General features: G+C 37.8%; 3 protein-coding genes across 4 annotated transcripts; 1 reads left to right on the forward strand and 2 right to left on the reverse strand.

Annotated features, from left to right (window-relative positions):
• Positions 1-426: 426 nt before the first annotated feature.
• On the forward strand, positions 427-3,624 carry LOC107217470 (thyrostimulin alpha-2 subunit). 2 transcript variants are annotated; one of them, XM_046734428.1, is made up of 4 exons: positions 427-664; positions 887-1,040; positions 2,835-3,013; positions 3,274-3,624. In XM_046734428.1, the coding sequence occupies exons 2-4, from the start codon at positions 893-895 to the stop codon at positions 3,364-3,366; spliced, it is 420 nt and encodes a 139-aa protein (XP_046590384.1). In that variant the 5' UTR covers positions 427-664; positions 887-892; the 3' UTR covers positions 3,367-3,624. The 2 variants fall into 2 exon arrangements, with proteins under 2 accessions (XP_046590384.1, XP_015510493.2); XM_015655007.2 differs by lacking the exon at positions 427-664 and having other exon boundaries at positions 724-1,036.
• Positions 3,625-9,884: 6,260 nt separating this feature from the next.
• LOC107222241 lies at positions 9,885-13,441 on the reverse strand. Its single transcript, XM_046734314.1, has 4 exons — positions 13,223-13,441; positions 12,393-12,511; positions 11,905-12,029; positions 9,885-9,982 (listed from the first exon to the last, which is right to left on the reverse strand). The coding sequence occupies exons 1-4, from the start codon at positions 13,439-13,441 to the stop codon at positions 9,885-9,887; spliced, it is 561 nt and encodes a 186-aa protein (XP_046590270.1).
• LOC107222231 (kelch-like protein 10) lies at positions 11,233-21,487 on the reverse strand. The gene is made up of 13 exons (XM_015661503.2): positions 21,261-21,487; positions 20,648-20,963; positions 20,127-20,579; positions 19,876-20,045; positions 19,633-19,802; positions 19,401-19,559; positions 19,097-19,301; positions 18,747-19,017; positions 14,404-14,585; positions 13,223-13,446; positions 12,393-12,511; positions 11,905-12,029; positions 11,233-11,574 (listed from the first exon to the last, which is right to left on the reverse strand). The coding sequence occupies exons 1-8, from the start codon at positions 21,485-21,487 to the stop codon at positions 18,768-18,770; spliced, it is 1,950 nt and encodes a 649-aa protein (XP_015516989.1). The 3' UTR covers positions 11,233-11,574; positions 11,905-12,029; positions 12,393-12,511; positions 13,223-13,446; positions 14,404-14,585; positions 18,747-18,767.
• Between the last annotated feature and the right edge of the window lie 3,952 nt (positions 21,488-25,439).

The raw sequence follows: 25,439 nt of genomic DNA on the forward strand, positions 1-25,439 counted from the left end.
AATATCAACTAAAGAGTTCCAGGAGCATCTTATTTAAGACACAAACTGATCCGCTGGCAGCTGTTAACACGAAAAACAATGTTACTAACAATTATCCATCATAAATTCGATAAAAAGGACAAAGAGATCAAAAATCAAATGTGCCCGATCTTCCACTCAACCGAAAATGCTCATCTTTCGCCAGAATTTTTGTTTCTACCTAAACTAACTATTTCAAGTGTGGTCCGTTGGAAGAACGAAAATTTTTTTATTTTGAAACACTCTAATGCATATGCAGTGCGGGGAAAGGCGTCAACGATTGCGAGTGAGCAACTCGGAAGGGGAAGTCCGGTGAGGGGGAACATCAAGCAGGCTGCGGGGTCCCGGGTGGTCGCCCCACCTCGTCGTACCCTAACGCCGGCACTGCGTGTATAGTCGACACTCCTTATCTAGTTATCAAGCAGAGTAGTCGAGACTTCTTAGCGCTAAAATTTAAACCTTTTTCTTCTCTTTCAACGTAGAATATTTTTGTAACGGGGTCAATAGAGAGGTCATCCGCCGAACCATTGATACACTAGTAGAACTTTTCCTGGAGCAGGTCAACATCAGACTCAAAGTTATCCTGGTCCCGACGACCGAGGAGATTCCAGAGTCTGAGATCATCGCGACCAATGTGAATACAAATGTGAGGTTAAACACATTCTGTCATTTCATACGTCACCGACGATGACTTTCCTCGATTGAATTGACTCGTAGCGGGAGCCCGAGTACCTAACATAAAAATGCGGCGCCAGTGCGCAGTTGTTGTCTCTCGGTACAGGTCCGATCTGTAAAGGAAGATCATCTTGGTTTCATTTTATTGATTAAAGATCTTGGAACGTCACAACGGTATATACGGTGCTTACAGACAGCCATGGGAAGTAGCGAGTACTGCTGGTGCAGATGGACTAGCGTGATGGGTAAGACAGGAAGAAGAGTCATCTATTTCTTACTGCTCGTTTCTTGCACCGCAATCATAGGCCAAGAGGTCGATTCACAGCCACCGAAATGTCTATTAGTAGGTGAGTAACTTATTATTACCATAACGTCTCCAGTGAATGAAAATTTCGAAACATACCGATAGTTTTTCTTTAAAGGACTTGAATAAATTTCGTTGCAAATTTTTCATCCTAGTCAATTACGTTGGCAATGGTGAAAAATTAGCTTTCACAGAATCAATTTCCGCATTGGTACATAATTGTCAATATGTTTTTCTAAGAATCCATCTTACAAGCTCTATAACTGCTTACCGCAAGTTGACATGACAAATGTCGACATCTGATCAATTGATCATTTTCGAACAATCGTTTACGAAAAAAGTTGTAATCTGGGAAGCGCATTGCTTGGAAACAGTATGAAACCCGCTTTTAATTTTCACTGTAACCAACAAGCTGAAGCACGGGGCACGACGGACCCTCTTTAAAAATTTATCAACAAAAATTTGTTCTTGTCATTGTTTGGAGGAGATACGTCGTAACCCGATACGTTTTTTTTTTTTGTTTTCAAATTACGGCAAAATAATGATAAATTTGTTCACGATAAATCAAAACAACTTGTATCCTGTGCTCAATAGCCACAAAAGATAGTTTGCAGCTTAGGAGGGCCGTCGTGCCCCAGTCTCACCTATATTTAGGATATTTCATGCCAACTTAGTAAACGATTCATCGTGACATTTTTTATTTTCGTTACGAATGGTACAACCGTTAAAAACCATTAAAAATAATTTTTTACTTTGTTTGCAACTCATTTCCAGGCTATAATGAGTTTTCAGACATTCCCCAAAAATGTTCTATTCAATTTTCGAAAAACATAAATGGAATTATTCGGTATTCAATACATAAATTTTTCATTCACACAAACTTTAGCGTAGCGGTAAACTGTTTTCAATTTTTTAATCGGATTTTGTCATGTTTATACTGATGTTACGTCCTCCAGACTTCATATTCCTTTCCCACGCTCTTAGTTACCTTACGCTCTGTAGTCTACCCTTATCGTTCGCGAGTCAGCAGGTTCTCCTGTAACTCGCGGCTAGCTTGCCTGCTACATCCGGCAGAAGCAGGCAGATCCATCCCAGCACTCAAGCAAGACACCTATCCCTCTAAACCAAGACCATACCCTTTTTCCCTTGACCGACTCCGTTGCATTGACCACTAATAAACAATCATATACTTTAAATCGTTTACCTTCCCTTAATACCGATCCCTTTCTATTCCATTCCCTTCCTGCATTGGGAGTAGTAGCACGCGAGTGCATAGTCGACGTGAACGGACCCTACAATAGCCAAATAACACCTTGGCTGGGCGTGGAGTAAGCTACGATTACCGCTCATCCCAATCTACGCAATCTACCCCGTAACACTGATTTGGATTTTGAAAAACGCGCGTTATTTGAAGTTATTTTTTTTTTTTTTTTCTTTGAAAACTGAAAGAAAACTGATTTTTGAAACTTGTTTAAACTGGTCCTGAGTTTTCAATGAAAAAAAAAATAACTTCAAATAACGCGCGTTTTTGAAAATCCAAATCGGTATAAAAATGACAAAATTAGCGGTTTCTGAAAATCAATCGGACACTTTCTTAAGAAAGGTTTCAAAATTTGTAGGCTCAATATAAGTTTTTAAAAAAAGAAATTTTTCCGGAAGATTCTTAGGATTTTATCATGATAGGAAAAATTCTTGGTGAGAATAGAAAATCTCGCGATCAATCGTTTACTGACTTGGAATGGAACACCTCATACGTGTAGGTATATGTAATATTTAAGGCTTGAGACATTCACGAATATTGTCACAATAATTTAACTCATCTCCGTTTTTTCACCAGGTTACGAGATGAATATCACTTTGAAAAATTGCCCCGGCATGTCGATGGTCGGTATAAATGTTTGCAGGGGATATTGCCAGAGTATCGCCTTCCCTACGAATCCTGAAACACGTTCAAAGTATCCACAAGCATTGATAACGTCCAAAGGCGGATGCTGTAGTATAAAAGAATATGTCAATGTAAGTGTTACCAGTCTTATCATTATTATTAATCAATTTACCACTTACAGTGTTCGAATTTTTTCAATACCTTGTAAAACTCGATATTTTTTAATGAAATTTATTGCATCTATCCGTTCGATCGGTTAATAAATTAATTTCTAAACTAATTGCGAATGTATTCTAATTATTAGAGTAAAATCCTGTTTTTGATGTCCGTTTTCCAGCTTATTCATTATTGATGTAGCATAATCATAATATTATTTTACTCTTTTTTATAGTTCACAACCGCCGTTCCGTGTGGATCGGAAACAAAGAACGTCACCTTGCCTTCGGCGACATCGTGCTGGTGCCATGATTGCATAAATAGTTAGTTCATCAATCACCGTTGATATCATTTTTAACTGTCTTGAATTTCAACAAATTCTTAGCTAATTGCCTCTAAACTTTTTTATTTTTATTTTTAATACCGCTTTAGTTTTCTAAAAATAAATATTATCACGCAACGTAGACGACATTTGAAGAAGTTGTTAGATAATAAAAAAAAAAAAAATTTCGTTGATGTAGATAAGTACTTATTGCCATCATACTCATTAAACACATTACTGCAGGTTGCGAAAGATGTATTTAAATTAGTTGATAAAGTGTTTAAAGTCTTATATAATTTAATCGTTTAACCTTTTATGTGCAGAGAGTTTTCGACCTTGTAATAAAAGATCAGAAATACAAATGTATATTCTTATAAATAACTACTTTGAATTGTTGTTTTATTAAACTTCATACACGAAGTAACAAGATACGTTAAAAAGTGAATTTCAGTTTGAACTCTGCAGTGAGGTTATATCCCGTGCAATTGCACAATTATCTTTCTTGTTATCAAGTAAAGATATATCAACTATCAAATTGAGTGAAATATTCCTTTGCTTTGTTTTTTTCAAATCTGTACGGAGGGTTAAACTTTATATTTTGGGATGAAAATAAGATGTGGTCAAATTTTGTAACTGCAGTCGATTATTGAGTTGAAAAAAAAAAAAAATAACAATTTGCCAAACAAGAAAACGAAATATGAGAACAGGCTCAAATTACAATTTTAATCTTTTTTTACGCCTTATGTCTAAAGAATAACAGTCGATGAACTGTCATTTCAATCTAATATATAGTTTCGTAATATTGTGTTAGTGAAAAACAATGTCAATATGTTTGTTGCATATTTCGATAGATTACCGCAATTAAAAGAAATTGTAGACTGTTTTTCTGCTTAATATTTAAGGGTAATTCCAGTGAGAACTTCAAAATGCCGAGTTTTTCGTGGTTGAAATAACTAAAAAATTTGTATTCAAAAATTCTTTCCACTAAGAGTTGGATTATGGTAGAAAATTTCCTGCGTATCGCTGCCAAAAATTCCGTGTATATGCACTTTCATCGAAAATAAAGATTTTTATTCAGGACACACACTGCCATAACCTAAATATTGTTGGAAAGTATTATTAAAATTAAATCATTATTATTAAAAAGAAAAACCCGGTACTATTGTTACGTTCCGAGAGGAACGTTTCGAGTCGATTCTGATTCGCCGCGTGATTTAAATTGTTCTTCTGACTTACGTAGTTGGTATATGTAAATCTCGGGAATCCGCCGATCAGCTCCTCAGATCTTCTCGTTCAACTCGCCTACAATTCTGAGAGTTTGTTAGGTAAGGCTCGTGCCAACCATCACTATGCGTGATTGAAATAATTATTTATGACAACACTTGGGTTAATTACACATTTATTAACAATCTCCTTCCAGTTCTCGATGGTAGATTTACAATTGTGGTACAGATTGGTGTTAATCACTATCGCAGTGACAAACTGTTAACAAGTCTCGGAAGTTCTGAATGAATTATAATGATTTGATTCTAGGATTTCGGTAGAGTTCTCTATGTTCTGTTCTGTTCTCTATGATGTCTGAAGTTCTTCTCCCTATTCTGTGTCCTGGAAAGGTTGAATTAGAGGGAAAGTAGGAGGAGTTCAAAAGGAGTCGCGGTTTCTCGCGGGTCTCGGATGATTGGTTAAGGATGATGAAATAATTGGGAGTAAGGTTTCTGGTTCGTGCATGAGATCTCGGTGGTGGATTAGCGCGAGGTGGTTGGTTTAGAGAAGCAAGCGGCGAAGCGTTAATTGGTCTTATCATCATTAAAATGAAGGCGCTATCCTGAATTCTGAGAATAAGGGTTTCTTTATCTGTGAACTATCCGTGATTTCTCTTCCCACGTTTCCGGTGTTTAGTCTACTCGATTACCTTAACTACTGCAGGTGTTTATTACTTTGGGTTATTACGGTTGAGATCGTAAATCAAAGGTTTTATGTGAAAGCTAATGTTGAAAGGTATAACGGTTAAATGGGAAAAAATATATATACCATGTATGTTATGAATTTGACTGATGAAATAACGGTTAATCTAGCGTATGAGAACTATCGATATAAGACTTTGTACGTTATGATGGTAACTATGTGTGTTGGTATTAATCTACGACTATCGGTAAGAGCACGTGAGGCTCTCTTATGGTAACTGCACGCTGGTCAAGTAGGGCGCAAAGAGGGCGCCGCCGTGGATACCGGCTGGCACGTAACACTATCAAGATTTAACTTTCATATCTCTAAAAAAAAAAAAAAAAAATGGAAAAATTATTGTCTTACCTGCAAAGTATATTCATTAAGGAGTAGAAAATTGAGATGTAGGATAACGTCCGGTACGACGTTATTTTTAATTTTTTTTCATAATGAGGTATTATTAGAGGTTTGTTAAATATGTGTCCAATTAAAATAAACAACATTCTCTTAGAACAAAAGAAAAAACATTTTTTTTACGATATTCAAAAAATGATATATTTGATAAAGGCCAATTGCTCTGCAATATAAATTTTGTTTGTCATACATGTTGATAGATTTTACGCTGGTGTATATTTATATTCGTTTTTTCTGTTCGTACAGTGTAAAACCAGAGATATATAGCGCAACCAAATGACGTCACTCACTTACTCAATGCGCTACTTTTTACACCCGTCAAGAAAATCATGATACCCGGATGTTAGTTTAACTTTTTTTAAAATGAGTCACAGTTTCTATCCGTGCAATCACCGGTTGAATCACCATCTTTTTATCTTTACAATTAGCTCAACAAACTCTGGAGCTTAGTGCGTCAGACTTGGGTGTTTAAACGCGTCTTAAACATTTTATATTGATTATATGGAACAGATGACATTCAGAATTTTTACTCAGAAATATACATTTCATGTAAACTTATGATGCTGATATCGTAAAAAATTCATGCGTCGACCTATTTCTGTATGACGTTGCCTAACTCGATAAGATTTCTCTGAAATCATGATTTAAAATAGTAATTCAATGTAAATAGCGTAGTATGTGTTTTCAACGATGCAATTGGTATTCGAAGTATATGAAACTTTTGGAAACGATCTTTAAATGGGGAATTCTTCATCAGTTCAGCCACGTTTTTGCAGACCTTCTCGGATATCATCCATTAATTGGCGACATTGTAGTGCCTAATATTTAAAGTATAAGTCTTAGTGAATATTTGTATATTTTCAAATGAATTCTACTGGAAGATGATTTTTTTTAATTGGTATATCACGAGTTTATTGCAAAAGCTGTTTTGAATAGAAAGCAATGGATATGAATTTTTTTCACTCAATCGATATCGCTTTTAATTTCATGCGATCTTAATTGCTGAAAAAACGGCATAAGCGCAGGCGGTATGTAATTATTCAAAGTTGGCGAACGAATAAAATTCTCACGTAGGAGTCAAAACTCGATCACAAGTACATTAGAAACACGATCCAACGTCATTTAATAATCAAATCGATCATTATGAGCCCCGATTCGTCGAGTTGATATCCCCGCGTTCACACACTTCACTGTATCAGTCTCGCACACATAACGAGCTACTGCCAACAAGGCTCAGGTTTTTTCGCTTCCGAGTTTCGACTAATACTGATCTGGTTTTGGATTCTTCTCCGTATTCTCCTCTCGCTCGCTCTCGCGGGGATTTTGAGAACTTTGGACTGTGTTGTCTTGTTGACCACTCGCCGTAGTGTGCGTGAGATTAGCGTACTTGGATTCATTCACACACACATCGTATTATTATAATACATTCTGTCCCTTTACTAATCTCTAGCTGATCTATAGCGGTCGTTCACCCCCTCGCCTTACCATACCTCTCTGTTATTACATATGGTTTCGAGTAATGCTCGTCCAAACTGTAGTACTTTTGAGTACACTTCTTAATTTTTTACACATTCTCAGGTTGAGATCGCGTTAAACATTGGATTCTAACTGAATAATCACATGGGGCAATAATGGTCTGTGACAATGATCGATTACGTAATTATAGGTCATAAAGCACTAGTTACAGCTGTTGTTTTCTGTCTATGTATTGGTATGCATCCCCAACACCTCCTTTCCCCACCATTCACCAACATCTGAACAATACTATGCAAAAATTTTTTAAGTGAAACTTATTTACTGACCAGGCAACAATTTTGTAGTGTTACCAGGAAGGAAGAGGGGAGGAGACATATCTCCGCGTTACAAAAGTGGGCCACATTCTGGGCGAGAGTTTTTCGTTCCAATAACGCCGCTCACACAGCGCTGGTTTCGTCTGTTGCGTTGGAAATTTGAACGCGTGTAAAAGAAAACAACGCCTGATAGCTGGCAACACGAACTAAACGGCAAACTCCTACAGACGCCATCTTGACGCTTTGTTATCGACATTATAAGTATTGTTGTGCAACGTGCAAAACTGCCCATCCCGCATGCGAATTACATACTCTCGTTCGATGTTTTTTTCCTCAAAATGTAGTTCACATATTGTATGTATCTGACTTCCTCAATAATTTACGCGAATGAGGTAAAGCCTTTTGCCATTGACGTAAACGTTCTTCCTATATGGGATGAATGTGAAAAGAAAGAGTTCTGGGATTCCACAAAATCTTGTGAACTAGTTTTACAATTAAAAGAATTCTCGTGCTAAACATTGATGAGATTAGTTGAGACGTTGGTTGAGGTTACATTACTCACCGTACATGATACTAAATATACTAAATAGTTTTCTGCCGTGAATTTTGTTTTCTAAAAATTCATCGACGTACCCGCATCCTTACAATTACAAATTATTATTTCTTCTTGGATAAAAAATACTAATCAGCTATCTTTATTCACAATTAATCAGTAATACGTTTCACTTCTGTCATGCTTGGACTCCACGAACACAATTTTTCGACACACTCTCTGGTCAAAATAAAGAGACTTTATTCTGTTCAATGCGAGAATAAGACCAGGAAATTTATCCCGACGTAAATGATAATTGAGTGCAGATATATATTTGCTGCGCTACCTTCGTCAACAACTTGAATATTTTTTAGTTTTTATGGAGCACTAATGCTTAAAAGTCGACTTATAGTCTCCAAGTATAGCAATGCGGTTTAATTTGGCATCTAGGAAGAGTGTATATTATTTTTCTAAATCGAATATCATAAGGTCCCGAGGTTGAAAACTCGTAATTTGCTGTCAATTTATACGATATTCTTAGTATTCTATACGACATTTCTCAATGAAATGTCACATTCTGTCGTTTTTTTGGTATATATACTTTTGCCTATTCTGTAGTAACCAGAGGCTCGTGTCAAGTGACACACGTAAATTATTTCAATAATTAATCAACATTCAAGCACCCGAGTTGGAAATTAACAATTTAATATTTACTAGTTTTAAAACACTAGTTTTAAAACACAAAAAATTCTGGTATTTGCTTCGCAGTATACAGAATGAACACTGTCTTTGCGCATGTGACGCAAACCGAATCTGCCCGTAAGATTTTTTCTACATAATGCTTCAAATCACGTTTACACATGCATGCAAGTATAACGTATTGTGACTTTATGACAATAAATTTCGTCCAAAAATACCGCACAACAATCAGCTAAGTGCTAACAGATTTGAAGCACGACGCACAGCAATTTTAGCTCTAATTGAACGATGTTATTGTCATGTATTCCTATTTATACTATGCCAACAACTCAGCAATTGCAATATGTTGATCCTGGTCGTTCGGTTTTTTTTCCGGATTCAAAATGTTATCTGAAACATGCATATTGGTTTGATAGTACAAGACATGACGTTTTCAATAATCAAACTTGTACACTTGAAAATTAGTCCTGAAGGTCAAAAGTAACCAGGTTAAGGACCTGGACTGCCGGAAAGAACTACGGAGCGCTTGTCTTGGAAGTCGAGGTTCACCAGGTAGTGAACCTTGAGCGCAGAAACTACGGAGCGCTTATCCTGGAAGTCAAGTTTTATCAGGTAGTGGACCTTGAGCGTAGAAACTACGGAGCGCCTGTTCTGGAACTCGAATTGCACCAGGAAGCGGACCCGCAGCGCAGGATCCAGGAGGTAGAGAACCCGGTACTCGAAATCTGCGGAGCGCGATTCTCATACGTCCGCTCTACTGTGCGGTTGTTTCCAGACTGAAGAATCCGGCTGATTTTCGTCGTCAACGAATGTGTAAATATTGAATAAAATATTAAAATCTGAGTGAGAAAATGTTTTTTATGTATTTTAATTGAATAACAATCAGAAAACCCGTTAGACGTCCCTATTAAATATCAACTAAAGAGTTCCAGGAGCATCTTATTTAAGACACAAACTGATCCGCTGGCAGCTGTCAACACGAAAAACAATTTTACTAACAATTATCCATCATAAATTCGATAAAAAGGAAAAAGAGATTAAAAATCAAATGTGCCCGATCTTCCACTCATAGTACAAAACAAGAGGTTTTCAATAATCAAACTTGTAAACTTCAAAATTAGTCCCGAAGGTCAAAAGTCATCAGGTCAAGGACCTGGATAGCCAGTACCACGGAGCGTTTGTCCTGGAAGTCGAGTTTCACCAAGTAGCGTACCTGCTCCGCAGGAACCACGAAGCGCTTGTCCTGGAAGTTAAGTTTTATCAGGTAGTGGACCTGGAGCGTAAGAACTACGGAGCGCTTGTCCTGGAAGTCGAGTTGCACCAGGAAGCGGACCTGGAGCGCAGGATCCAGGAGATAGAGAACCCGGCACGCGAAATCTGCGGAGCGCGATTCTCATACCTCCTTTCTACTGCGCGGTTGTTTCCAGACTGAGGAATTCGGCTAGCTGATTTTCGTCGTCGACGATTACTATAGATCGATGACGTCAAGAGAAAAAAAATCTTGCCTGACGTCACTTTCTGAACATCCGAATATCCGAACATCCAAACTGTGGTTCGAACTTTAATACTATGTATGATGTGTATGATGATTTATTGTTTTCATCTTATGAATGGACACACTACCATTATTACCACACTGGACTGACCTACAGAGGAAATAAAAAACGATTTCGTGACATCGACAATCGATTTCGACGCTGACTTATGCATCTCCAAATATCAAAGTCTGTGTATCTCGAACGCGAAAAAGAGCTCAACAGCGCCATTTGATTCACAGTTCTGATCAGCTCGCTCCAACATATTTTCATTTGACGTAGAAATAAAGAAATGGCACGGATTCTACCAAATCGCAATAGTAAATTCGTAAAACTTATGCCATTTATGTATTTCCGCGTGTAATGAAAATATATTGGGGTATTTTTGTTAAGAATTGCGTGCCTAATGGGGCTTTTAAGCCCTTTTTCGCGTTTGAGATACGTGGACCTCGATATTTGGAGATATATATTTGCACTTCGAAATCGATCAGGGCACGCCCCTAAAATTTAATGAAAAACTAACTGTGTGACGATTTAAAATATCGTTAATAGATAAAAACATACACGTTTACAACTTTCAGCTTTTAACTTGGTCTACACGCGAAGCTGGTCTCTTGGAGTATATTTCATGAAGCACATGTAAGAGTTTTTATTCGCGAGTTTCTGTAATTCCCACAGAAATGACACTTGCAATCGAAAATCGGCTCTCACGAAATTGTGCTACATACTCAATATGTGCGGATCGTTATCTGGAGATTCTTACACACACAATAGAAACTGTAAGACTTGCTCCAGGTAGATTTGATGCTATTGTAAAAGGATCAGCAAATAAGGGGCTATGGGAAGGACATATGCAAAAAAAAAAACTACAACGTAGGTACTTACTTTACAATATTTGTTTTTACCGTTAATAATCTCACATTCATTCAAATAAATATTCTCATAAATAACATTAATAAATAAGATAATATATCTTTAAATATATAAATAGTTTACATTGTATTACAATACTTGAGATTTCGATGAGATCACAACAAGATAATTGGCTGCCGAATACTGATAGTAGTAAAATAAACTCATCAAGGAACATAAGTGACTCTTCGTCGTAAGAAGAAGTATGCTATCTTGTACAACTCTTGTTTAAAAATATTTTAAACGGAACGATTTGTCATATTCAACGCATGTCGTCGTTTTTACTATTTTCATGCTCATGTTTGTCCGAATTTCTTGACGTACAATAGGATTTAGAAGGGGACGAGCCGTCGACGACGTGATTGTCCAGCCGATCTGTGCAGCAATTCTTTAAAAACGAATCGAAAAAATAATCGTCAGTCATGGTGAAGTAGGTATCTGGTATAATGATTTCACAATGACTGCAAGAATACACATTGCAGCGAGACAAATTTTACAAGAGTAACAATCTTCGGCATTGTGTTACTGAACAATTAGAAATAAACCTTCAAAGAAACACCTACAATAATTAAAAATCTGCACACTTTTTCGATAAATAGGTACATATGTATGGATACAAAAAATACCAAGCTGGGTTAATATTCTTGTTTATGGCGCACGAGAATCGAAAGGATCTTCAGAGACTGAATAAGGAATTAAATAACTGAGATATGCTTACCATATAAGAAGTTCATTTGTGGTGCTGAATTTGTAGGAAAGTCCTTTTTTACCATTCCCTCACACAAGGTGTTCGAAGAGTTGCATAGCTGACAGCTACATTCACTTGGTTCGTGGTATTTATAGCTAAAAAAATGTAATATACGCATTATATACCTGTTTTGCGGGCTCAATTTAACGCCTCACGTTTTTGAGCAATATCGTATAAGACTGATATAACAAAATACACATGCCTGCAGTTATTCTGAAACGGCTAATTTTTTAGGCAAGTTGGTTACGTTGGCAATGCTGAATCAGCCCGCAACGCCACCGCCGGCCGGCTGCGAAATAGGCTCACAATCAATCTTTGTAAACGTAACTCAACCATTAGAATTTTGTATTGCTGGATTATACATCTGCGTTACCAACGTAATTGACTTGTCGTAAAATTAGTCCTTTCAGAATCACTGTGTCCACGTGTGCATGAACAAAATGACCTGAGCTGCTCACCTTAATGTTTTTGGTGTCTTGTCGTCATCGCATTGCAGTTCTACCGTTTTCTGTTCTAGTTTGCTTGGAACGCAAAGTCGGTGATAGTGTGATTTGTATGGAAATTCCCAATCCCCGCGCTAGAATTGTAAATATAACGTGATGATCTTCAAGTCATTTTTTATCTGTCATAAGTGTTCGCATTTTTTATTCACCATCTAACGTATGCAATTCGGGGAATACATTTATCGAAATGTTGATTATCATTTGACTGATTTCAGCCGATATAATAGCAACAGATGAAATATTTGATTTAGAATTGGCAACAAATTGGTGGGACGGTGACTGTCGTCTGAGACGTGGAAATGACTTGTCAATACGCCGGTAATCGATGCTGGGCCAAGCCTGTATCGACAAATGTTGTCAAAAACGTCACGATCAAGACTACGCCAAAACAAAAGTTAGATATTGCATAGAACTGACCATAGCGAATGTAATAGGATGAAAATAATGTGGCCATTCTCAAAATTTCAAAGATTCGCTTGAATATTTTTTGACGACAAGACAATTTCTAGTCGACTTGTACACTATTGACTGTGAATTGACAAGAAAGTGACGTTCGTTAACTTATGGTCGACACATACTCAATAATTGGTGTTCAATGAGCTCTCTTTATCGGTCTCCGATTGGTTGACAATTCGTTTTACTATCGACAATAAGTCAAATTTGAGTCGATCCTGTGCTATTTGGGAAGCTATTTGCTATTTCGAAAGCCTTTTTCGTAAGATTCATAAAAAATGTTGGATAAGAAGATGCAGCATATAACGAATATTTTGATGGTATATACTGACCTCACCGGTTAGACAGTAACCATGGCAAACTCCAATTTCGATCTCGGCCGTACAACTCCGACCTTCGGCATCAATTTGGGTGACAACATAGTGGATAATTTTTGTCTGACATTCGTGAGTCTTGCTTATTTCTTGTGAGACTACCAATACTCCAGTTAAACTTGTTGAGATCAAGATTACAGATGCAATTGTTGCCGTTGCCAAATGTGCGATCGCCATTGAGTCTGCAATCATAAAGACCTTTGCGTTTAGGAAATGAAAATATTCATTACACTGATTACACATATTTTAACGCAGAAAGAAAAGTACTAATTTTAAAGCTCTTAGAGGTTGACATACAAGCCTGAAACACCTGTGAACCTTAATTGGCGTGGTTCAAAATTGGAGGATTTGAGAAAATGCGTCATTTTGCAATTCTTAAAAATTATCCACGTAATGTAATTAAAATGAAGATTACCAATTTGTTAAACCATGACATGAAATCATAGTAATATTAAATTTCTAGTAAAAGAATCATCAAGGCTACAATTTGCTTTTCGAGTGAAAGTTATAAGCATACGAATGAATCAGAGAATTCCACTGTATCGACTTTCTAGAATCTCTGGGCTTGGAATCATTTTCAGCATGATCCTCAATTGATTATACGGGCTTCCAAATTGTGATCATCGGTTCAACTTAACTTGTTATGATTGTGTATCCTTTTTTAAAATAAGCAATTACTGTATAAATGGGTAGAGTTTTGATAAAAACTTTCTTGTCAAAGTTACATAATTATTGACGTAAAATATGAAAGAAGTTCCTCGACAGTTTTTAATACAATTTGGCTGATAAGGATCATTTATTAAAACAATTACTCATATGAGAAAAACAATTTATGTCAAACGAGTCGTTTGACGAGTAAATAGTCACGTGTTAAGTTGAGTGGTAATATCTGCAACACTAAATCCTTGCATACTAATGTTGCATAATTCGCTACATTGAGATTCAGGAATCTTGCAGAATATTCACTCGTGTCACCAATGTTTAAAAATAAAAAAAAATTCTCTCGCCACCTTGCAAAATTATCACACTGAAGGAAAATAATATATACTTTCTGCACGTATTAATGTTATAAATGATCTCGTGGTTTCCATAATACTCATGATTATGGTATCTGTTATCGAAACAAAATTAAAACTAACCAGAATCACTTTACGGTTGAACGATCACGGTTGTATGACGCAGTCCGTCCGCGGTTTGCGATGTTGTCTGCAGCGCTTAAATACTGTAGATCACATGCTCCAAGCGAGATTTTATCCCAGATTGGTCCATCGAGTTAATCTGTGTGGAGAGGGGATGAAGCGGGCGGTTCGTCTCCACCCCCCTAAAAGATTGTAAAGGTGAAATTATTTTTTTTCCGCTTTCAAAAAAATCAGGTTTCCGCATATTATAAGGCTGATTTGGATGAACCAATATTGCGACGAATATCTTTTCTGAAGTAACATTGCCTAAAAATATTGCACACCAATGAAATAACGGCCATAGGGAAATAATCAGGATAAAAATAGTTTTTTTGTACCATGAACTAGAAGTTGAATCTATCGATACGTGTCCAAGACATAAAATCGAGTACAAATTTTAAAAAGCGCCGGAAGCTTCATGCCGAGAGACAAGCTGCGACCTTTAAGATTCGACAATAATCCTTGGAATCAGCTGCTACCATACTGACTACATCAGCGTATAAAAAATTATGCGTGGCAGCTATTGATTGATGGATACCGACGTCATATTCTTGTAAGTAGTGAAATTATCCTTAAGTCTCACGACTAATACAATGGTGCTTTTTTCCTTTCTGACCGAGATTCAATATCTCTGTACCAAGAATTTAATTTTCGACGAAATAAATTCTGGCAACTATTTCACATACGTATATGTAATGAATTTTAGTAATCCATTAGCACTTATGTATATGCATTAGGGGTCTACAAAGAAACCGCGCCATGCAGCAATATTGATTTTTGTAAGGACTTTTAGAATCTTGCGATTTTGACAATTAGTCCTTACATCTACTCTTCAACGTTGAATTTCAATGCAATTTGACAAAGCTGGCAGATTATTCGCTAAAATTTGTATCTCATTTACGAGTGATAAATACAAACAGCTTCTTACGGGTTTCAAACATTATTAACGCCAGTCAAAGATTCACGTCACGTTCAGGCTTTGAAATAAAAATACCTCCTTCTCTTCCGACAAGTCAGAATGCAGCAAAAAAAAAATACAAAAAACCAGTCAATACAGTCCATAAAACAATATTTCGCAACCAAGTATATCATTTCTGCACCGATTCAGTCAATTGTAAATTTTTATTACAATAGAACCTTATTCAAATTAGTAAAATGAACAGAGATAGATTGCGTTTTTGTAAGAGCCGCGACCATATGATTATCTTTACAGCCTGTTGCGGCAGCTTTGTTTGATTTGCAAAATATTCAAAACTCGACTTGACCTTGATTATTCAAAACACGAACGAAATTTTTACAATTATAGATTTTCAAATGCAGACTTTCAGATGCAATTCACACCATTCGTGACTTTTAGGTACAGCGTTCAAATTATTAATTTCATTCCCGTGCGCCGTTCTTCAGACAATTCAAATTTTCATCTCTCTGTATTAGTCTCCTTTACGTGCATATCATGCATAGAAAGAAGGTATCAGAATAATACGGTAGATGTCATTGCGTGTTGTGAAATCCACCAATGTTAAATGCACATTTGGTAATGGTAGAACACTGCTACATTTTTTTTCGAAATACTGTCCAAGGTGCCCAGAGAGCAAAATATCCGAATTATAGTCGACAAACGTGTGCCTTCAAATTTACAACCAATCGTTGCTCGAAGTAAATATACTACAGTGTATAATGAATTCGAAAAGTGGCGCGTTTCTAAAAAAAATCAAATCATTGTTGAAAAATATTTTCCCGACGTATTCTTCTGAACTTGCACAAAATCTTACCGATGATTCTAAGCATCTTCAGTTTTCTTACAATACTGAAGCTTGTTAAAAAATTTTCAATCATTTCTATTAATATTTGTGTTGAGGGGAGTCCATCCCTTCCTTGTCAGCCCTCGCTTTATTTCTTCATTGTTTATTCTATTGTCGTGCTTTAATTCACACAATATTTTATTGCTCTTGTAATCGAACTTCGCACACCCTGTTTGGAAAAATAGCATAGGGGAGACCGGTGTCAGTTGTAACAGGGTGTCAATTGTTACAGTGAAAATTACCCCGCCATCTTGCCAATTACAGAGATACCTGTCCTCCTTTTGTTCACCAATGTTTCGGACAATTTATACAAATCTTCCTCTAATTGTCGTTTGATTGTAGAAAATTGTCGTCGGTGTCAATTGTAACACTGTTCAAATCCTACTGATTTTTCCATGCTCATTCCTTACACAATTCCCTAACTAATTTCAAAACCACTTAGAAGAAAAGGATTACCAAAAAACCGAGTAAATCAATCGACCGAGTCTTCGGACGAAGTTACATTTCGTTAAATGTGCTTGGAGCCATATTCATATTAATATTGGTGCGTTATATGCGTGCGACAACTGTTTGTCTAACATATACTTTTATTTGTTGTTGAAGTTTTGTCATTTATTTTATGACAAAGATAGGAGGAACCGCAGCACGTCGGACCCCTTTTAAACATTTTTAACAAAAAATGTATTCTTGTCATTTTTTTGGAGCAGGCAAAAGTGTCGATTTCAACACGTGTGGCAACAGGGAATTTACGATGCGTGTTCTCAAGGCGGACGTTTTCTTTCGGGTTATTTCTAATGCTCAACTCTGCTTCGGGGATATCATCTAACGGTGAATACGCCTGTTTCAATGTTAAATTTCTACAAACATCACGCCATGTGTTGAGCAAATTCGCAGATTACATTACTCCTACGTGTACAGTGTATATTAGGAAAGGTCTTTGTATAACACATTCGCGGTACTGGATATTACTGGATACTACGTAAGATTCGAAGGTCTGTAATGACGAAAGATTGCTACTAATTTGAAAAAAGGAACCAAGTAAGGTTTCATCGGAAGCCTGTAAATTTTTCTTCGTATAATGTTTCATCATGATGCATCAATGAATGAAATATGCTGAATCACATCGCCGCTACATCTTATATCGGTCCCGTAACAGGAATACTTATATAATTCTTCTCGTAAACGTATTTACATAATAAAATCCGTGTCTATTGTATGAATATAATTGAATTCGACGTATATCGTCGATATACGTGACGTGTGAATGAAAAATCTTCCATTCAAGTCTTTCGAGATAAATTCATGTTCCACTGATACAGGATAGTCTTCTCCTTTGTAGAGTGAGTGGCGAATTCCACTAAATATTTCTTGTTTACATGTAGACGCATATTTGAAGACACGTACGCAATTCAGAGAATTGAGGAAAAAATTTACCAAAACCACTTGTATTAGTTAGTACTGCGTACATGATGTGATACCCGAGCACTTTATATCAAACCGAAAATTAAAATATGAATTTTTAAGAATAACTGTCGTTTATTATTTCGTAGTAATCCTTTGACGCGTGCTCAGTAACTGTTCAACACTTGGACGATGAATGACTCGAGTCGAAAAAATTAGCTACAGTCTGCGTGATGTTACGTACTATAAGTATAGTGTTCAACCTTTGTTAGTCCTAAGTGAGGTCAGTAACCGACGAGCGCTTTATTCGTACCAACACTCAGCCGATTTTTACATGAATATTGCTCTGTCGATTACCCATAACAGCATTGCTTATTTTTTGGGCTATTGCGATTCATTCGCAACTTTCTAGAATAAAAATTAAGTCAGGATCTGATGAAACTTTTTCGTAAAATATTTTCTACAAGATTCACACTTTCACCCAGTTCCACTTTACACACCTCCTTTCACATCACTCGTCCGTGTTCTTAGGGTAAAAATTCTATAGCTATTTTTTTTTGGGTAACAATTAGCGACCAGTAATTACAACTAATGGCCACCCTTAAAAGGTTTATAAAAAATATGATAAAACGGTTCAAAATATCCTGAAAATAAAAAAATTATCGCAAACGAGGCAACATTCTTTTCGATCGACGTCACCTCGCAATAATTTTCTCAAAACATTTTATGTCCTTCCTGGTGTGAGACTGAGCGCTAAATTCATCGTTACAATTTACAGTACGTGAAAATCTCACTTTTACTCACAATTAAGATTGGATATGCCCCAGAATTTCCGAATTCGTTTTCATAACGCGTCTTTCTGTACAGCGCTAAGAACGCACTCGCATTGATCGTTGAGTTCAACGGTACGGGTTTTTTGTCAATATTTTACTACTTTACTAGTGAAAATTTATGTTCCCGCATGTGTGTGTTCCTACGGAAAAAAACTGAATTGAAATAAAAGTTTCCAATACGCGTGAAAAACCACCACCTGAATCCGACCGGCCATGATACTAACGAAACTGAAATTTGTGAGAGAATAATAGGCGCTCAATGTCATACTAGAAAGGAATTCGCTTTCTTTTAAATTTGATGGTCGTTGTCAAGGTCGATTTGCGCCAGAGGTGGTGCTGGTGGTATCTGATTGTTATCGTTCTGTTGATTTTGTTGTTGCTGTTGCGTTCTCTGTACTTCGAGAGCAAGTAGTTTTTGCCTCTTTTCCTCCATCAGTCGTTCACGATGCTTGTGTATGTAGTCGTAAACGTTCGGCAATCCCATGATAACGCAAGCGGACAGAGCCGAACGGTAAATGTTCATGTCGGTTGCTTCGTACCTGTGAATATTTATTATGACTCGCAAAGATCAAAACACCTTTACGAGTATTAAAAATCATTCATCACTAAAAGACGCACCACTCGTTCGTCCTTTCATCGTAACACTCGACATGGTATATAGTGGTAACACCATTGAAGCCTCCGATCGCAAAAATCATGTCGTCTATAACTTCAATGGCGAAATTGCTGCGTGGATTGTACATGTCGGGTATCTGAGTCCAGCTGTTTGTAGCTGGATTGTATTTTTCGCCACTACACATTCTGGATATACCGTTGAATCCACCTGAAAATATCAAATTAAGCTGGATTATGGGGCAAGAAGTTCTGGAGACTCCACTTGCGTATTCTGCCCATTCTTCATCAGTCGAGAAATTATACTCACCAATGACATAAACGCAGCTGTGATAGGCGATGCATGAAACGCCACTTCTGCGAGACCTCATGGCGGATATAAGCGTCCACTGATTCGTTTCCGGGTCATAGACCTCGGCCGAATTCATGCACTCTTGTCCATTGAAGCCACCGGTGATGTAGATCTTATCTGAAAGGTAGAAGAGAACAGGCAACTGCGAATGAAGGTACCGGAAAATGCACCAAGGATTCCAATAAGTTACCATTGAGCATCGTTGCGCTTGCGTCTGATCGCTGGACGTTCATTGGAGCGATAAGGGACCACTGGTTGCTCCGATAATTGTACCGTTCTGCTGTGTTCTGCCGGTGATGACCGTCGTAACCTCCCATTGCGTAGACGAGGTCGTTCAGCACCGTGACGCTTACGTAGCACCTGTATTTTCTCATATATAAATAAGATCTAGTAAGGCTGCAACGGGGTGGGTCAGCCATGAAATATAGTCAACCTTCTAGCATTCATGGGAGCAACTTCTCGCCACACCTTGCTAACAGCGTTGAAACAACGACAGCTATTGAAGTAATCCATACCGTCAAAGCCCCCGATTACGTAGATATTGAAACCGACAACCGCAGTGCCGTGGTAAGCTCTAGGACCCGTTGGATCTACTTCTTCGACCTGCGGATATTCAGTGACCTAGAGTGATTTTAGGGGACTGAAGGTGGTCAGAAATAATTGGCATATTTGGGAGCAATTTACTTTGACCCAACGATCGGCTCTGGTGTCGTACGTTTCGATGAAGTTTGTTGGGCTTCCACCGCTCCAGCCACCAAGTGCGAATAGTATCTCGTGCGGAACTCTTGGCCTGGCGATTTCTGGCGTTGGCACTTCCCCGTCTTTCTGTGTAATCATCTCCAAGTCGTAGAGAAACTTTAGCGTTTCAATGATGATGGGTCTGCAGGCCTCGTTACCGGTTACATACGGATGATCCTTGACGTTCTCGAGGAAAAACTGGGTGTCTAGCAGCCCTAGACGAATGTTCTTCATCAGTTCGACAATGTGCCCTTTTCGGGGCTCGGGGTCGTGGTTTATCCACCTGAGAACCAACTCCCACACAGCTTCCTCGCTTTTGACGTTTAGCTCGTCAGCTCCGACCAGGCCACGAAGTTCGGATATCGGTAAAAATAGCACTTCATCACTCTTTTGCGCAACCTGTCGTTGGTGAAGTAAGAGGTTTCAGCAGATCAATCGAAAAATCAAACGTCACGTCGATGACACACCTGTACGAAGTGCCGCATTACGTAGCGGTGGGCATCGGTTTCCAATCCCTTGCAAAAATGCTCCCTGGCGAATCTCATTACACCGATACAGTTCTCTGGTGCCAAGTTCTGTCTGAGATAGTCACAGCAGAGATCGAGAACACCAAGAATGCTCAAGTAATCCGCGGTGACCAAGAGTTGACAGACGTTGTCCCTGTTTACCTCCAACGAACGGAGGTAAGCATATTCCAGCAGTAAATTCATCATGTGACTGTTCACCCCTGGTAAAAGTACGTCAGTTTTTTCACGAGAGTGAAGAGTCGTCGTGAAGAGGGCTCTGCGTGAAAGAAGTGGGTGTAAACCATCGTCTAAGCTCACACGACTACTCGATGTTGATACCACGTCAGAAAATGAAGTGGTTACATTAAGGGTGGTGTAGCCGATTCATTTCCATAAAGTAGGTTTAAATCGGTTATAATTTTCGATGCAAGGTAAGTGATTTGGTTGTGAACATTTCTGCTGTACATACTATACGAGTTCGATACGGACATCAAAAGTGTTCGATGGTATCCTCGATTTCAAAGGGATTAGGCAAAGATAATTAAAGTTGAATAAGACATGTAGCACAACGAACCTGAAGTAGGTGCTGCAGGCGGACAGAATTGCTCTATGAATCGGAAAAATACCGCCATCTTCAAGCCGAAGTACCGCGTCGCAAAGTAAGTTGTTCTGGCGGAGGTCGTACAGTGACTGCATCGCTTGCGTACTCATGCATCGACCCCCATTTTCCGCGATCAAACGCTGTACGTTTGTGTTACAGTTGTCTGGTGCGAAGTTGCTCTCATTTTGATCCACCTCCATATTAAAATCCCCAATTCCGACGACCTTATCCTTTACTCAGGTAGGTTGCCAAGGGTTCGAGGCAGCCACTGTACCGACGATGACGGCCCAGTATTGTGTAATGTTCTACAGAGCAGAAAATAGGAGCTGAATTGAATGGGAAATTGCTTAACATATTCTGTCTTGACAAGGCAACTTTGCAAATGACACCTAGAATCAGAGGAAGTGTTCTTTTTGCGGTGAAATATTTGGCGTGTTTTACCTTGTACAATTTCAATGAAAACTGCCAAAGATCTTCCGAGTTTTGTGCGCTACAAGGTTAGCTGACCCGTTTGGGCAGCTCTATTCAGGTAATGGCTGGTGGATGCAACTTATAATTTTCCAGTGATCTTGCAGCACATGGGTTCCGTCAAAGCGTAGCCAAAATGCTACAGATTTTGAACGCGCTGGACGAAATTGATTGGCTGAGGGACCTGCTCATACGGACTAAAATTTTAATGGCCAGGCTGCAGACGTACATACGGGCAATTTATCAGTCGCGAACCGTATTGGAGCTAGTGGTGTGAAACAAAGTAGAAGAGTTGGGTGGACTGGCAGAGAGATACAAACTATTTTGTGTGATTTTAAGAGCGAATTACTGTCGCCTCTGGCTGTGACATAGGTCTTACATGTCCGCCGTTCAGTCAAGGACTGTCATTTGACAAACGAAGACTGCTATTTTGCCTGGAATACATCAAACTGCGTTGGCTGTGCAGCGCATATACTGGACATCCTGAAGTAAAAAACGTTCCGCACCTTTTAATTGATGCTTCAACTCCAATGGTGAATAAATACGAAATGCTGAAATGAATGTGTATAACCACGTATTAAATCCGCTGTTTGTCTGCTGTGTTCGTTATTTCATTGGACCTTTTCCTTATGTTTTCTTTATGTACATACAGTATATGCATTGCTATGGGCACGAATAAACTTATCTATCTATATCGAGATCTATCTCTCTCTCAAATTGTGAATGAGCGGTTCAACGAGTAGCTTCAATCAAGTGTGTGGGCGCTGTTGTGATGTAGACTGATTGCATAAGTGTTTAGAGAAAGAACTGCTCGTATTACAAGAAAAATCATGAATACCGAACATGGCTAAATAAGCTGTCCACATAATTCAAACAGTGCCAATGCAAAGGAATGAAAACACATCAGGCTTTGCCTTTATAACTGAGACATTACCAAAACAGTAAGAGGTTAATAATTTAGCTATTACCAGAGGTTAATAACCTGGTTAATAATGATAACATGTTTTCAAGTGTAACGGAGCCGCATCCACCAATGAAAATTTTAATAGCAAAGAATGAAGTATTCATCGCAGCAACAAAGAAGGGAAAAATCGAAGTAACGACTAATGGGGGTTCAAGGTGTCCTGGAAGACGTTTCTTATTTCCAGAGGTCCCATGAAATTTCTCAGTCTCCTTGCCAAATTACAGCCGGTCTGCTTAACTGACGCGAGACGTTCAACGCCAAGACTGCTATTGCCACACTCGTCGAACCCAATCCAACGAAGCACCTCATAACCCCCCCTCCCTGCACGCTTCGCGGTAAAGTTGTGCTGGCCATATTTACACTTCGAGGAAAAAATTTGTGAAATCTGTGGAATAATTTATTTCATTTCCGGCAATTCAGGAGGTCAGTGGGGAAATTTAGAATTTAGTCACGCGGCTCAAGTTCTTACGCAATATTAATTGAGGAAAAGATTTCTTGGGATATTTAAAACATCCGGCCTGAGATTCTAATCTGTCGATTTAACGTGGACGATGTGCAAATAATATATTATTGTACTCATGATGTTCAACTTTGTATGCCTTGGGTATGAGCTAGTAGGAAAGATATCCTTGAATTAGAAATAAGTACCTGTTTTTCTATCTATATCTATCTATCTATCTATCTATCATTCTATTCGATAAAGAAAACTTGTACGACAGTGATCAATCGTTGTCGGTACTTACCCGTTGACCGGTAAGCACAAACCGAGAATTATTTATCTGGTCCAACAACTAGCCGAGGGGGTATTTACTTGTTGAAATTGCAAACCTCTTTGATAAATAATAACTTCAAGATTGCTCGAAATCACTTGAAATCAGTTGACATCAGTGTAATAGCTTGTCACTGGATCTGTGAGCGAATATCCCCTCGAACTGAACTAGTAAAAATCAGTGAAATAGAGACCACGATTGATGTCAAATGGATGGATATAAATTCTTGAAATTCAAAAGTTGGCTCATTGAATTTGACTCGCACAAAACGAAGCCTTTATCCGAAACTTATACCAATTATTACAATTATACCAATTATTTATCAATATCAGGTTCCCAATAAGCTCTCTCGAAACTCTACGCAAAATATGCTTATTAAACAAATATTGATGAACAAGCGTTGAAAAAAAATCTAACAAAATGTACACAAGTTAATTATGGCGAATTTTCAGAATAGAAAAAAAAATTGATCGAAAATTTAAATTTAACCAGTTTGGTATAAATAAAAATGTCCTACCCAGTTCTCAAACTTTGATGTGCAATAACTTTGAAACTGTAGATTGAAAAAATATAAACTGCAGAGCGCATTTTGCAACTCTGTTCACTTTCTACAGTTCATTCATGTCAAAAAATAAATACGTCTTCGCACGGCATCAAGAAAGAAATCACAAAACTCAATTTTTTCCACTCGTTATTATTTTTACTTAATAAGTTGTCGTATTAATTATTTAACAAATTTTCATTGTTGGATAGCATTCTTCACATTTTCACGATTTCAAATCGACAGTTTTTGAATATGAAAAAAATGTCCTCGTTGTTTACAATTATATTTGTTAATCATCAATTATTTAACGGTCTGTTGAGCTCAAAAAGAATGCATACATTTGAATGTTTTTTTACGGACGCGATAGTATGTTCTCAATCTTATTCCATCCGCTTACTTATTGTTAGTCTTTGAAATTAACATATTCTTACAAAAAAACGTTAAATATGTGTAACAATGTTCGTATTATCGTAAATTCTTTGATTCGGGGAATGTACTTATTTCGATTTTCAAATGTTCTTGGAAATGAATAGAAACATTTCATCTTCAATCATTTTATTCGTCAACAGAAACACTTCAGCTTTGATTTCATTGAAATCCATCAAGCGCATCAAGTAATCACCCCTTTGGGGGTCGGTTTTACCCCTTACGACCGGTTATTAATAAATCACAAAAAATACGTGTCTCTTAATTTTTATTGGAAATGGGATGATAAATAATACTTAAACGCAGTGAATTAAATCTATATCCTTTGCCTTTTGTTTGAAATCCACGGAAAAAGGATCATCTTTTCTTTTCTAATGTCGCTAAGAGACGGAGGGCTGTTCGGACTCACTGGCGCCCTGGAGGGCCCAAGTGCTTCAGGTTTTGACGTCTGCGTCACCAAAGCAACGTGAGATTTGATAAAAAGGAGACAACCATATATCGTCTAAAGAGCCCTATGTTTATGTTTGTATTGCCTCTCCAGCATTCTCCACGTCGATCCATTTTCTAACACATGATCTTAATTAAGGAAACATGATTCAATAGGTGCCAGTGGTTCAATGATCCAATAGCTTTTGATGCACTACAACCTATATGAACTAGACAAAAATCGGAGGGATTGACTGACGTAGGATTCCTTGCAAGACGTGCCTCGCATACCGTTATGTGACTCATCCGATTTAAGAGGGGAGCCTGCTTTAGAGGCTTCAAAAAATCTATTTTTTTTTTTTTTTGCATAAATGTCTTCCCAAACTATCCAAGAATGTGTCCCTAAAATTTCAGACGCAAATTCGAAATATTTTCGGAGTTACAGAAGAAATAGTGAGCAAGCGTCGAGCAGGTATACGTGCGATTTTTTGAAGTTTTCAACCAGTTTTTTGAAGAGTCTGAACCAGTTTTTTGAAGTTTTGAACCAGTTTTTA

This window comes from Neodiprion lecontei, chromosome 3 (assembly GCF_021901455.1).
Source record: "Neodiprion lecontei isolate iyNeoLeco1 chromosome 3, iyNeoLeco1.1, whole genome shotgun sequence".
Lineage (NCBI taxonomy): Eukaryota > Metazoa > Arthropoda > Insecta > Hymenoptera > Diprionidae > Neodiprion > Neodiprion lecontei.

Excerpts from the sequence above, each read along its gene's own strand:
- LOC107222241 (XM_046734314.1), bottom strand. The coding sequence starts at position 13,441 with ATGGCGATCGCACATTTGGCAACGGCAACAATTGCATCTGTAATCTTG. Across the intron at positions 12,030-12,392 it reads AAGACACCAAAAACATTAAG|CTATAAATACCACGAACCAA; the intron begins GTGAGCAGCTCA and ends ACATTTTTTTAG. Across the intron at positions 9,983-11,904 it reads ACAAATGAACTTCTTATATG|GACAAGCGCTTCGTGGTTCC; the intron begins GTAAGCATATCT and ends CTTAACTTCCAG.
- LOC107222231 (XM_015661503.2), bottom strand. The coding sequence starts at position 21,487 with ATGGAGGTGGATCAAAATGAGAGCAACTTCGCACCAGACAACTGTAAC. Across the intron at positions 20,964-21,260 it reads GCCTGCAGCACCTACTTCAG|AGCCCTCTTCACGACGACTC; the intron begins GTTCGTTGTGCT and ends TCTTTCACGCAG. Across the intron at positions 20,580-20,647 it reads TAATGCGGCACTTCGTACAG|GTTGCGCAAAAGAGTGATGA; the intron begins GTGTGTCATCGA and ends CACCAACGACAG.
- LOC107217470 (XM_046734428.1), top strand. The coding sequence starts at position 893 with ATGGGAAGTAGCGAGTACTGCTGGTGCAGATGGACTAGCGTGATGGGT. Across the intron at positions 1,041-2,834 it reads ACCGAAATGTCTATTAGTAG|GTTACGAGATGAATATCACT; the intron begins GTGAGTAACTTA and ends TTTTTTCACCAG. Across the intron at positions 3,014-3,273 it reads GTATAAAAGAATATGTCAAT|TTCACAACCGCCGTTCCGTG; the intron begins GTAAGTGTTACC and ends TCTTTTTTATAG.